Genomic DNA, 13251 nt, shown 5'->3' on the forward strand with positions numbered 1-13251 from the left:
AGACTATCAGATATCACTCTTGTGCATGCATCAAAAGGGAATATGTATAAAATAGACTGGTGGAGGCATTCCTAAAATGTCTTTATATTCAAAATTGGATTCCTGTGAGCTAGTTCTTGACTCAGATTCACTGATACCTTGTGAATTGATTGTCTTGTTCCATGCAATATTGTTCTTTATGTCATCAAGATTGATGATGACACAGCACTTTTTTTTTTTTTAATTTTTTTTTCAATGTTTATTTATTTTTGGGACAGAGAGAGACAGAGCATGAACGGGGTAGGGGCAGAGAGAGAGAGGGAGACACAGAATCGGAAACAGGCTCCAGGCTCTGAGCCATCAGCCCAGTGCCTGACGCGGGGCTCGAACTCACGGACCGTGAGATCGTGACCTGGCTGAAGTCGGACGCTTAACCGACTGCGCCACCCAGGCGCCCCGACACAGCACTTTTAAAAGACTATAGAATAATTAAAGCTGGACTTGGTGGATGCCTCAGGTTGCAGTTATTAGCGCTAGCTTATTTTTGATTTCCGCCTTCACAGTGTTGCTAAATGTATCCAATTCGTCCTATAACCACTTGGTTTGTAGGAGTTAAAAGACTCCTCTACTCATACTTCTGGGAATTTTTTCTAAACTACTGACCCTTATTCTACAAGCTTTGGTGCTGACACGTTTGCTGTTCCCACACGCACGGGAAATACCACCTGTATCACAGTTCCTGCCTCACTAATAGCAGCTGTCAAATGCAATTGATTAGACGACATAGTGTCATTTCAGAGAAAGGGGAAAAAATGTTCCTCTAAGAACTAAAGAAGTACAATTGTTATGAAACCACAAATATTCTGAAATATTTTCATGGAATTGTGGCTCATTCAGTGGCCAAAAGCCTCCTTTAACTAAAAAATATTTTCCTGAACGAAGGGAAAAATTGATACGCTTCTTAATATCCCATAGCTTATAGAAAAGCAATGGCGAGGGGATAACGGGGCATGTTATTTAGATCAGTAAGCTAAAATCTTTTCTTTGATTATTTTACTCCTTGGAAATCCACGTTAATGGGCGCAGAAGCACAGAAATAGCATCATGTAATAAAATGCTACCTTTTCTATGTTTGATCTATTAGCATAAATCTGAGTGGAAACGCCCGTCAGAATAAAATTTCCCTTAGATTCTGTTAGCCTGAGCATGTGGAAATCATGTGTCTCTGCCTCACAATTAACCCTTAAATGAACAATTCAAGGAGGTTTGTTTCCATGAGCCTAGTAATTCTTTGGCTGCAAAGCCCTCTGAAATCAAATTTTGAATGCTATTCTAATTGCTACTATTTTCTGTGTGCACCCCAGCCAAGTTTTGCTGAAATATTTTAGTGACATTTATTGCGTCAAGCCAATTCCTGTTGGGATTCTTGTTCCTTAGCAAACCTAATTTCTGATTTCAAAATCTAACTATAACTTTGCTCTCTCAATAGGGGGATTCAACCAGTACCCACCACCAATGCTTGAGAATGCCTGTAGACTCATCGGTTCAGAAGGAGAGGATAATCAATACAGCGATTTCCTGTGAGTTAGAAAGCTCTTATATGTACAAGGGACTGTTAATTGACTCATGGGTATACAACTGGCTGATGCCGGGTTATTAGGCTGAGGAGGCTAATAAGGTCTCTGAAGTAAAGGCTTTTCATGTATTCCATTTTCTGTAGCACTTGTTACGCGGCAACTGTGCTTTCCGGATTGATGTGTCTATAACATCCTCATGGGCTTTGTTACAAATTTGTCTTTCAATTCATGGTTTCCTGAGAAATTCCCACATTGAAATGTTCCCCAGAATAGAACCCACAGTTTCGGCTCAACCACCTTGGCCTCCCTTCTCCTCTCTCCACACCGTCAGCACTAAGTTCTGGCCACATTGGAGTCTTGTCTGCCTTGTGTGAACCGTTGCTTCACCCTCCTGGGTTTTTGGTCACACCGCCTGGAACTCTGTTGCTACCAGTGAGATCTTACCCATCAACCGTGGCCCTGATTGAAGCTGTCTCCTCTTTGAAGCCCATTTTTACTTTCAAAGTCCTTACTTTCTTGTACCTTCTTACACCGCTGTGGAGGCACTTATTAGAGTATATCCCAATGTCATGTCTCACCCAAGTCTGGGGTTGCATATGATTCATTGTTTCATACCCCAGAAGATAGCATAAAAGACCCCACACCGTAATTGCACATGTAAGTATTTTTTCTTAAAGTGCACATGTAAGTATTTTTTCTTAAAGTCGTATCCTAAATAACAATGTAAATAATTAGAATGAATCTTGAAGCTCAAACAGAATGAGTAGCCCTTTTGGTTTCTCTGTACTTCTCTCTTTATTTCCCCAAGCTCGGATCCCTGACTGCAGCCTTGCAAAAGCCTAGATTTAAGCCCATAATTACTCCTTTCTCTCAGATTGCAATTAAGCAAAGAGCTTCTCAGAACAGATAAGGTCTCTTACACGCATCCAGAAGCAAAACAGCGAGACGAAGCGTTCTCAGAACTCATGCAAGTACGTATTCCTATAATATCAGATTGCATTTACTTGGTAGTTTAGCAAGAAAGTGTCCAGCAGCCAACACATGAAGACTAATATGGCACTGATGTCACGTGAAGCAGTATTTCCCTACATTGGATAAGTCATGAGTTCACTTAAAGACAAATCCATTCTTACGGAACTGCCGACAAAATATTATAATGTTACTCGAACATGTAAACCTAAATGCTATGTTTACAGTTCTTGTGCCACTATCAGACTAAAAAAAATGTGCATCACATCCAAGCAAACCCAGCAAAACACAAATTTAAAACACTAATTTAAGATAACGGATGATTCTGCTTTGCCAAAATAAAATTCCTGAAACCTAAAAAAAATACAGCACATATTGATAAACGAACGTAAAATATGATGCATGTTGCAGAGGTACATCTGCTTTCAGCTTGTCTACTCTGTTGCATGATGTCTTAATTCCTCACCCCTTGTCCTTACCTGGTACTGTTGCAGAATTATGCATATTGTGTGTCATGATATCATTTGGCTTTCACTTGGGCTGAACGTATTATTCATGTGTCGTATCTGACTTTTTTCCCTTTCCTCATTAACTCTCAACAGTTAAGGCAATAATACTCCTGGGTGCTGAATATTTGTAGCAAACACAGATGTGAACATGGACATTGAAATTGCATAAAGGTTCCTAAATAGAATAAAAGTAAAAATCAACTTGTATTGAATGTGTTTTCTGTCATCATCTAAACAAAAACACAGTGTCACCAAGTTATAAAGAATTCTTAAACTCCTAAGACTATAAATGTAATTCCATTTTAAGAGCTATGATGTCAATGAGGTAAGTTGTGTACAGTCTTATTCTCAGAACAGTTTTGGTAAATTACTATTTTCTGTATTTTCTATGGGGATTGATATCAATATGAGGGATTATATGATGGTTCCAAATAACCTATGATAGAGGTTCTTGACATTTATCTAATACTCTGTCACCAATCAGACTTGGTTTATTCCAAAGTAATGGTCATTAGGCAATAAGCAGATGGGGGAAAAGGAAGGATAAATGGGAATTTTTATTTATCCGTTTATACTTTTTAAAAATAAGAAAATCTTAATAATTGTATTGAAATGCATTTAGATTTTTACCACCTGTATTTCTTTTAAGAAATGATTAAGTAATATATCACATTGTTAGGAAATCTTATTTGCATTCCCAAAGCTGTGGAGATTCACCTAAAGCTTTCCATTTTATCTGCTAGATTTACTCCTGAGCCACATGAGGTTTCTTCGGGAGAGAACAGCCTCCCTGGCCAGGAATTAAGTGCTGGGAAAGACTCATCCTTTGTGTTGGAGGACAGTGGAAGTGACCACTTGGTTTACATCGCAAGCCACATGCTGATGCCACAAGAATTAACGATTAAATATGAAAAAGGTCAGGATTCTGAAGAAATTGCAAGTTTCACTTCTGGTAAGGAAATGAAAAGTGATGATGGACATTTTTAAATGATGGGGTCCTCGTCTTTTAACACTAGCAGAGAATCAAGTAAAATGAATCGTGTTATCTAAAGCAGCTTTTCTCGAGTTCAACATAGTAGCTGCAACGGCTTTTATTGAAAAGGAAGATTTAGACGGCAACAGGCACCACTGAGGAGATCACTGATACAAGCTCTAAGAAATGTCCCTGATCCTCTCACCTAACTTGAGATTTCTCTAGCCTCCGCAGCTTAACAGGTTAGTGTGATGTAGTGGAAGGAAAAAATACAGAGAACATTGGAGCAAAGGAAGGATTGAAATCACTTTAAAAGTTGGCCGGGCCAGGGCCTCAGACATTGCAATTGCACGAGAAGGTATGTTATGTTGGAGGTACTTGGAAATGACAGAGCACAGGCGTCCCCGCGGCCTACTCTGAATGGCAAAGCAAGAAACCGTTATCTTCCGGCAGGTTTAATAGTTTCAAACCAATCAGACACAGAGGACTTTTGTCTGTGTCTTCACTGAAAAGGGTGACGTTCTAAACAGACTTCAACCATTTCAGCTGTGCCCCTACGGGCTTCCAAAATGCTCCTTTGGCCAGAATGCTCGCATTTCAAGCATTATGTCCTAAGTATCATGTATGTTGTTAGACTGCACAAGTTTAATAGAAAAAGGGGCCAGTTTCGTGCCACTTATCATACTCATTCTCAGTGATTTCCTTGGATAAATTGTCCCCCTCCTTATGAAATATAAATATTTGAATTTATCGCAAAAGCAACTGAACTTTCCCTTTTGAAGCTAGAATTAAGAATAAAAAGGTCAGTCATTAGTTGAAACATAAGGCTTAAAAAAAGAGGTAATGCAGTAAAACCAAATGTGTGTAATGCTGTGGCATCATGACATTCAACTGTGTCTATTTTTAAACAATTTTTATTATCCTATAGACATAGCTCAAGCAAGAGAATAGAATACTTCTTTTTAATGGATATAGCTAATTTTGGGTGTTCATTTCAATGATATGGTATAGGAATTTATGATGGTTTGTTTTAAAAAGAAGAAAAAGAAAAAAAAATAAGTTGTTTGACAGGGTTAGAATACCAAACTGTCAATTGTGATTGCTTCATTAGAGGTAAGCATTCTAAAGTCTAAGAACTCAGAAATGTGAATCTTTTCAGGAAAAGACAGATATGACTGGATATTTAAGAAAAAAAGAAAAAGAAACTCATCCTTGTTGCCATTTTTTAAAATGTTTATTTATTTATTTTTGAGAAAGAGAGAGACAGAGTATGAGCAGGGGAGGGGCAGAGAGAGAGAGAGAGAGAGAGAGAGAACAAATCTAAAGCAGGCTCCAGGCCCTAGCTATCAGCACAGAGTCTGATGCGGGGCTCGAACCCATGAACTGTGAGATCATGACCTGAGCCAAAGTCGGACGCCTAACCGACTAAGTCACCCAGGCGCGCCTGTTGCCATTTTTAACAACCATTGTTCAGTAATATTAGAAAGACTTTTCATTTGGTTTTCCAGATGTTGGAGAACTGAGATACTTGTAGCCAGCGGAAGGTCCATTTTGGCTGAACAAACAATTGTACATGGCTCTAGTAGGAAAAAATGTAGACTGTTAGTTGCCCCTCCCCACTTCATTTCTCCTGGAATGGGTTGAAGTGTATTGGGAGTTCTGTGGAGGATATTGTCATGTTGTGGTGCCTGCAAACGGTGTGAGTGTCAGACCTAAGGATAATATATATATTTTTTAACCTTTAAAATAAGTCTGAGTTTCAGATCATGATTGTTGTCTAGGGACTTTGTGCTATTTTCTTTTTTTTCCTTCCTCCCTCCCTTCCTTCATTCCTTCCTTCCCTTTCTTTTCTTCCCTTTCCTTCCTTTCTTCCTCCCTCCCTCCTTCCCTCCTTCTCTTTCTTTCATCATCTTTAGCCAGTTGCGAAAACCTGCTGAGAACTTTGTATATAATGTGCTGTCCTCGGAAAGTACATTGTGGTTCAGATATCGTTTTCAGTTGCTAAGAGATGAGCTTTGATTAGTTTCAGATGTATGGCACAAAGGAAAGGTTGATAACTTGCATAAGCACCTCCATATGCTGTGCTTATTACTCATTTGTAATGTGATGCTGATGGCTGCTTTTCCTGCTCTTGAACTGAGAGTCTTGGGGGAAAGTGGGAATCTGAACTGTTTAAGAAATGTATAGTTTCCAGAGTCCCGTGCACTGGCAGTGAGTTGTGTATCTTTCACAGGAAGCATAATCACCATCTCTCTACCTGTGCCCATCCCTTTGCTTCTTACCACCTGCTCTGATTTCCAAGCTTGCCTTCAATTCCATCACCTTTCCTGGCCCTCTCCAGTCCTTATCAGCAGCTAAAGAACAGTCTGTATCAGAATCACCTGTAAGTCCTTCCTAAGCACAGATTGCTAAACCCTCCTCAGAACGACTGCTTTATATTTAGGGGTTTGAGTGGCGAAGAAAGGCTACGGGCTTTAAAACCACTGATGATTTTGGTATGTCCTCAAGTTTGAGATCCACTATCCCAGGGATTCTCAAAGGGTGGTCCCTAAACCAGCAGCATGAGCAGCCCCTGGAAACTCGTTAGAAATGCAGCTTCTCAGCATTCATCCCAGACCCACTAAGTCAGAAACTCTGGGGCTGGGGTTCAGCAATCTGAGTTTTCACCAGCAGCACAGGAGACTCTTACACAGGTTGTCTTCAGAACTACTGCTTACCCTACCACTTTGGGTCCCGGATTTGCTTTATGTTCTCAATGGAGCCGAAAGCAATCGAATGTCTAGTATCACAGAACAGAAGTGGGAGTCCCGTTTCCGAAGGATTCCAGGTGAACTGCGTTACGGTTTTATTTTATTCATCTAAGACCACTGAACAGTCATCCCTCCCTCCATCTAACATCTAACAAAAACACTTTTTAAGATCTATATATATAGAGATAATGTAGAGATAATATCATGCATTTTGACCAAAACATCTGCCATATAAAAATTCTTTGGAAAATTCAGTCCTTCCTAATTATGTGCCAATGAAATACATGAGTTCTTTGGAATTATGTAATGAAAAATGGGTGGTTTAATTCTAAGCATCTTGCAAGTGTTGACCCACTGGTAAGCATAGCACTTTCATCAAGTATGCTATGTTGACCAATGTTTAAGATACAGTCAGTCTACTTTCAAGATTAAAGGACAGGATAATTTGTAATGAAACATTAAATATCAACCCAAATTCAGCCTAGGGTTCACTCATAGCTTTAAGGGGTCTCAGGCCATAGGATAACTTCAACTGATGTTCTTTTCAATGAATTTCATCTGGTGATGAGAAGCAACACTTCTCCCTTTCAGCTAATCTGGTATCGTGCTTAAGGGAATTTGCAGTCTTTGTTTTACATTTTTAATTTTTCTAACTTTAATCTGCTTCCAATCTACAAATCAGCTTTTTTTTTGTTTTTTTTTTTTTTTAAGCCAATATGTCTTTTGACTTCGACTCAGTCACAGGGTATTAGAGCTGAAAAGGTATTTAGTGATGACCTCTTGCAAATTCACCTAAGGGCAATTGCGCTCTACCTGCCCCAGGAGACTTACTGCAATGTCTGAAGATGATTTTTGTTGTCACAACTGGAGGGTGCTACTAACATCTAATGGGTAGAGGCCATGGATGTTGCTAAACATCCTACAAGGCCCAGAATTCCCCCTCCCAACAAAGAATTATCCACTCAAACTGTCAATAGTGGGAGAAACCCTGTTTTAGAAGAAACTTCGTGCCCCCAACGTCATTCAGGAAGATTCAAAATAGGGACTCACAATCCCTACACCCTTAGACTCTCAAAATTCTGCTGATTTTTTAAAAATTATAAAAGTACAAAATTTGAATTTTGAGAACCTCAAATAATTTAGTAAGCAGCTATTTGTAGTGTAGAATATATTCTTTGGTTTTTCCATAGTATATAGGTTTACATAGTTTCATTCAATTGGATACTCTGTTTTCCATGTAATATGTCATATGTTTACATATTGCTGCAGGCTTCATACTGATTTTTCTGTATCCTCATAATGTTGCTTTCAATGAGTGAATTTATTTATCTCTTGTTGAACACTTACCTTCTAATTTTTGCTGTCATGTACTGAACTTGAATATGTTATCTTGACTTCTGCTAAATTTAAATCTGTGCTGGAGTTAAATGCAGCAGAATTGGCTTCTGAGTCCCCCATGGAACACCAGTGGAGTGTCCTACTTTCGTATCAGTATACATTCTAAAAAGGAGGTCAGTAATAAAATTGTGGTCATACCTGAATTTTATTTTATTTTTTTAAATGTTTGTTTGAGAGAGAGTGGGAGAGAGCATGTGCGAATGAGGAGAGGGGCAGAGAGAGAGAGGGAGAGGGAGCATCCCAAGCAGGCTCTGCACTGTCAGCGTGGAGCCCGATAAAGGCTCAATCCCATGAACCGTGAGATCATGACCTGGGCTGAAATCGAGAATATGACACTTAACCAACTGAGCCACCCAGGAGCCCCTGAATTTTAATGTTTCATGAACTCCTTAGGAAATCTCACCCTTCTTGACGTTCTTTGGGGGAATCAACTGAGTTTCCTGATCCGCTTAAGACATTAAGACGACCAGTTTTGGTTGTCTTCCTTGAAGGTTTTGCATGTGGGCAAAACTAATGTGAACTGATGGTTCAAGGTGTGTGGACTTCTTGAATTCGGATGCACATGACGGTTGCTTCTGTATGTCTCAAGCAATTATTTACCGCAAGTGATAAAGTAATGCTCTAGAGCACGACTGACATTTTTTAATGTGGCCTCTTTCTTAAGGAATAAAACGTGGGCGCTTGAAGTAGTAACTGGGTCATAGTGATGGTGGTGGCGGTAGAGATGGTGTTGGCATCTCCACCATAGAGGTGGTGGCGGTGGAGGTGAAGGCAGTGGCGGTGAAGGTGTTAGCTGTTGCTGCTGGTGGGGGTAGAGGTGTGTAGTAGAGATGTTGGCGACAGTGACATTGTTGATGGCAGAGAGGGAGGTGAGGGTATGGCACTTGGGTGGTGATGATCAGGACGGTGATACTGGTATTGGTGGGGAGGGGATGGGGGTGGAGGTGATAGTGACAGCCCCCGCTGAGGGCTTAACTATATGAAAGCACTAAGCGTTTGTGCTTATATGATTACTCAGATGGCCTTTCATGTAGCAAACATGTATTTGGCTCCTGTTCTGATCTGAGTTAAGCCCTGAGCTAGTCTCTTTGGGGGGTTAGAGAGTTTTTGTTTTGTTTTGTTTTAAAGACTCAGAGGCCCCGTCTTCAAGGATACTTGTGGTCAGAAAGTATTCAGTTTGATTAAAAGTGCAAATGGAATGCTTTGGTTATTCCATGCAGTACGATTCTCAAAGCACTGTGGGCACTATCTCACTTGACGATTGAATAATGCGTGAGGAATAACCATAACCACAGAAGCTACTGCTTACTTAGCGCAACTGTGTGCCAGGCACAATGCTAAGCACATTACATACATGATTTCACTTAATCTGTACCAAAAAGCCTATCGTTTTTATTATTATTACATTGTGTGCTTTACAGATGAGGATATTTAACATGCAAAAGTTAAGAACTTCAAGCCAAGCCACAGAGCTTTAAGTAGTAGGGCCAGGATTCAAACCCATGCCCACTTAATTTTATCGGTGTGTTCCCTGTTGCTTGCTGATGGCATTGTCTGCATTTACAGATGAAGAAATATATCCAGGGGCGCCTGGGTGGCTCAGTCGGTTAAGTGCCCGACTTCGGCTCAGGTCATGATCTCACGGTCCGTGAGTTCAAGCCCCACGTCGGTCTCTGTGCTGACAGCTCAGAGCCTGGAGCCTGCTTCAGATTCTGTGTGTCTCTCTCTCTCTGCTCTCTCTCTCTCTGTCCCAAAAATAAATAAAACATTAAAAAAAATTTTTTTTAAATAAAAAAAAAAAAGAAACATATCCAGTTGCCAAATTTGAGAAGAAGTTCAATCACGTCATCATTTGGGAGACTTATTGACTTATTTCTAAATCATTTTGGTAGTGCCATTTTATTTTAAAAATTTAATTTTATTTAAAAAAATTCCTACTTATAAACTCATCCAGAGGCACTCAGGCCAGAATAAATTGATTTCATAAACTGTTTATAAACTCATTCAGAGGCCAGAGCGCAGACTAACACCATGAAGACTAAAATGCCAGATCTGGGTGGTTTGGGTCTAAATAATTCCTAAGGCACACATCACTTTTTCTCAGTATGCTGGTACCTTCTGCAGACTATTGTTTCAGAGCATGAAGCAGACAGCAAGAGTGAGTCTTTCAGACTAAGTGCCACCTAGAAGAGTCTACACCAAGAAAGGTTTTTATTCTAAGTCTTTGGGGGCAAAGGATGAAATCTATTTTAAGACCATCCCTTCTACTTAGTCAGGCAGATGGGGAAGAGAGGACCTCATACAACAAAACAAGAGAATTTTTAATGTGTCTGGTTTTTTCTTTGGTGTAAAATCATGACACATCGTCACACATACTCTTGAGCCTCCCTCCCTTGCTTCCCCAGCTTAGAGCTTGGCCAGTGACCTCAGCAGACAAGAGGGAGGACAGGCCAGGGGTGGCACCTGTTTTTTTTTAATTTTTTAATGCTTATTTATTTTTGAGAGGGAGAGACAGAGTGCGAGCAGGGGAAGGTTTGGAGAGACAGGAAGACACAGAATCCAAAGCAGGCTCCAGGCTCCGAGCTGTCAGCACAGAGCCCGACATGGGACTCGAACACACGAACCATGAGATCATGACCTGAGCCGAAGTTGGATGCTTAACTGACTGAGCCACCCAGGCACCCCAAGGGGTGGCATTTTTAAATGGAAAGGTACATAAATTATTGCCAACTCCTCCATAGTTAAGCATTCATAAACACAACAGAATGTGTTGTGTTCTCATTTCTGAGAGCACTCACATGTACACATGTGCAAGCTGTGTTCCACTAACACCAGTTGACTATGCATGTTTTCTTATGGAAATTCTGATTTGTGAAATATAGTAACATGGGAAGGATTTTCAGATGTCTGGGACTTTTCCATTTGTTTATTTCCCTCTAAAAATTGTATTCGTGGAGTATTCAGGATATGTTAGGCACAGTACAAGCTTTATCTAATTCTCTAAAAAACCTTATAAGGTTATGGTTTATTATTACTGTTTTTAAGTAATGAAACTGAGATACGGAGGGTCACAGAGGTAACAAATGGCAGAGACAGGACTCAAACAAACCTCAAAGGTTCTGCTCATAACCACTGTCGTACGATGCCTAGAGAAGACAAAATTGCAAATTTTATTTAATTCATCTAGTTGCCTACTTTTGGAAGAAAACTTTCTCTAGTGGCTTCAGTCAGAAGGAATAGCAGTTGACCAGGAACCTCATTCTTCAGATCAGGTCCCAGGACCTTTGGCGAGGTGGTTCATGTGTCCCTTAATGTGTCTGCAGTGTTCTTATGTCTGATGACCAGTTCTGAAGGAGTTACATGAGTGGGGCTCAAATCCTGCCTCTTCCCCTTAGAGGCTTCATTTCTTGGCCAAGTCATTTACTCATTCCAAGCCTCCGCTTGCTCATCTGCAGAAAGGGAATAATGATAATTCCACCCTCATCGTGCCTTGTGGAAGGTTAAATGAGAGAAGGCAGGCGTAGAGCTGAGCACAAGACCTAAAGTGAACTGAACGCTCAATTAAATACTCAGAGGGTGGGAAAGCAGCAAAGAACACATTGCTAAGTCTGACAAAACAAGGTTAACTTGAACCTCTCAGCCACAGCTCATGTGGACAGAAATATGCACATAAGGTAGTCTCAGTTGTACATGTGGCTTGCCTGTGGAGAACATATGGCTCATTTTGTCCCCTGGACAGAGGGCCAGATCACTGGATAACTCATGCATATCCTGAGGTTTCTCACGAAGGCCACGAAAAGCAGTATAGCTACTTCACAGCATACTTAATCCCATTCCAAATGGCGCAGGTCCTGAAGATTCTCCCTTCTCTCTGAGTTCCCTTTCCACCCCCATTTCTCCCTAAAGTTACTGGAATACATATGGTCTTATGGCTTACATGTTGGCCAGAGTTAGGCTAATCTCTGGGGGCGCTTCCCTGGAAACCTAACTGGATCCTTCATTCCTTCCAAGCCTCCTCCACAATAAAGTGAGCCAGCCCTTCCTCTTCTGCCATTCTGAGGAAATTCTTCCATAGACTTGAAGATGGGAATTTGGCTTCTTGACATTTCCAGAAAATACACAGCATTGCCATGAGCTCCGGGTATATTGTATCCACACTCCTGCCAGGTTTTCTTGAGGGAAAATATTTTTGAAGGCTCACTCTCCCTAAGTAAAATAAATTTAAACTCAAAGTAGAAAAATCATTCTTTATGTTCGACAAATTTAGAGTTTTTTAACCGTAAGCATCCACTTTTAGCTTCTTGAGTCTCATGCTATTCCTGTAAATAGAAAGAGAGCCTAGGGGCGCCTGGGTGGCTCAGTCAGTTGAGCGTCAGACTTCGGCTCAGGTCATGATCTCACGGTTCGTGAGCTCGAATTCCGCGTCAGGCTCTGTGCTGACAGCTCACGGCCTGGAGCCTGCTTCTGATTCTGTGTCCCCTTCTCTCTCCACCCCACCCCTGCTTGTGCTCTGTCTCTCTCTGTCTTTCAAAAATGAATAAACATAAAAAAAATTTTTAGAAAGACAGCCTATTTTTATCGATTTTGTAGGCGAAAATACACCCCATTAGAAATTAATGCTGCTGGGGGTGCCTGGGTGGCGCAGTCGGTTAAGCGTCCGACTTCAGCCAGGTCACGATCTCACAGTCCGTGAGTTCGAGCCCCGCGTCAGGCTCTGGGCTGATGGCTCAGAGCCTGGAGCCTGTTTCCGATTCTGTGTCTCCTTCTCTCTCTGCCCCTCCCCCGTTCATGCTCTGTCTCTCTCTGTCCCAAAAATAAATAAACGTTGAAAAAAAAAATTAAAAAAAAAAAAAAGAAATTAATGCTGCTGGGTACTTTGGAAAAGGATTGAGATTTTGTTCAGTTATAAAGAGGAAATTGGAAAAAACAGTAATCTTTTTGATATGAGCATGTGTGAAAAAATATTTCACTAACATAAGTCAGCCCTCTTCCTCTGTCAAAACATTTGTGAAATACTTTTCCTCGTGCTTTGATAAAGTGTGTTGATTGACCTTTATAAGGAAGCCAGAATGCTTTAGTTGGAAAACAGAGATACT

General features: G+C 40.7%; 1 protein-coding gene across 3 annotated transcripts in view; it reads left to right on the forward strand.

The window, feature by feature from the left end:
- The window catches only part of COL6A5 (collagen type VI alpha 5 chain), a 142696-nt gene that overhangs the window by 106066 nt on the left and 23379 nt on the right, over positions 1-13251 (forward strand). For all 3 annotated transcript variants that reach the window (XM_047876135.1, XM_047876136.1, XM_047876137.1), the window contains exons 36-37: positions 1469-1559; positions 3778-3986. In XM_047876135.1, coding sequence (XP_047732091.1) covers positions 1469-1559; positions 3778-3986 — 300 coding nt within the window. The remainder of the gene's footprint in view (positions 1-1468; positions 1560-3777; positions 3987-13251) is intronic.

The sequence above is a fragment of the Prionailurus viverrinus genome, chromosome C2 (genome assembly GCF_022837055.1).
Source record: "Prionailurus viverrinus isolate Anna chromosome C2, UM_Priviv_1.0, whole genome shotgun sequence".
NCBI classification, from domain to species: Eukaryota; Metazoa; Chordata; class Mammalia; order Carnivora; family Felidae; genus Prionailurus; species Prionailurus viverrinus.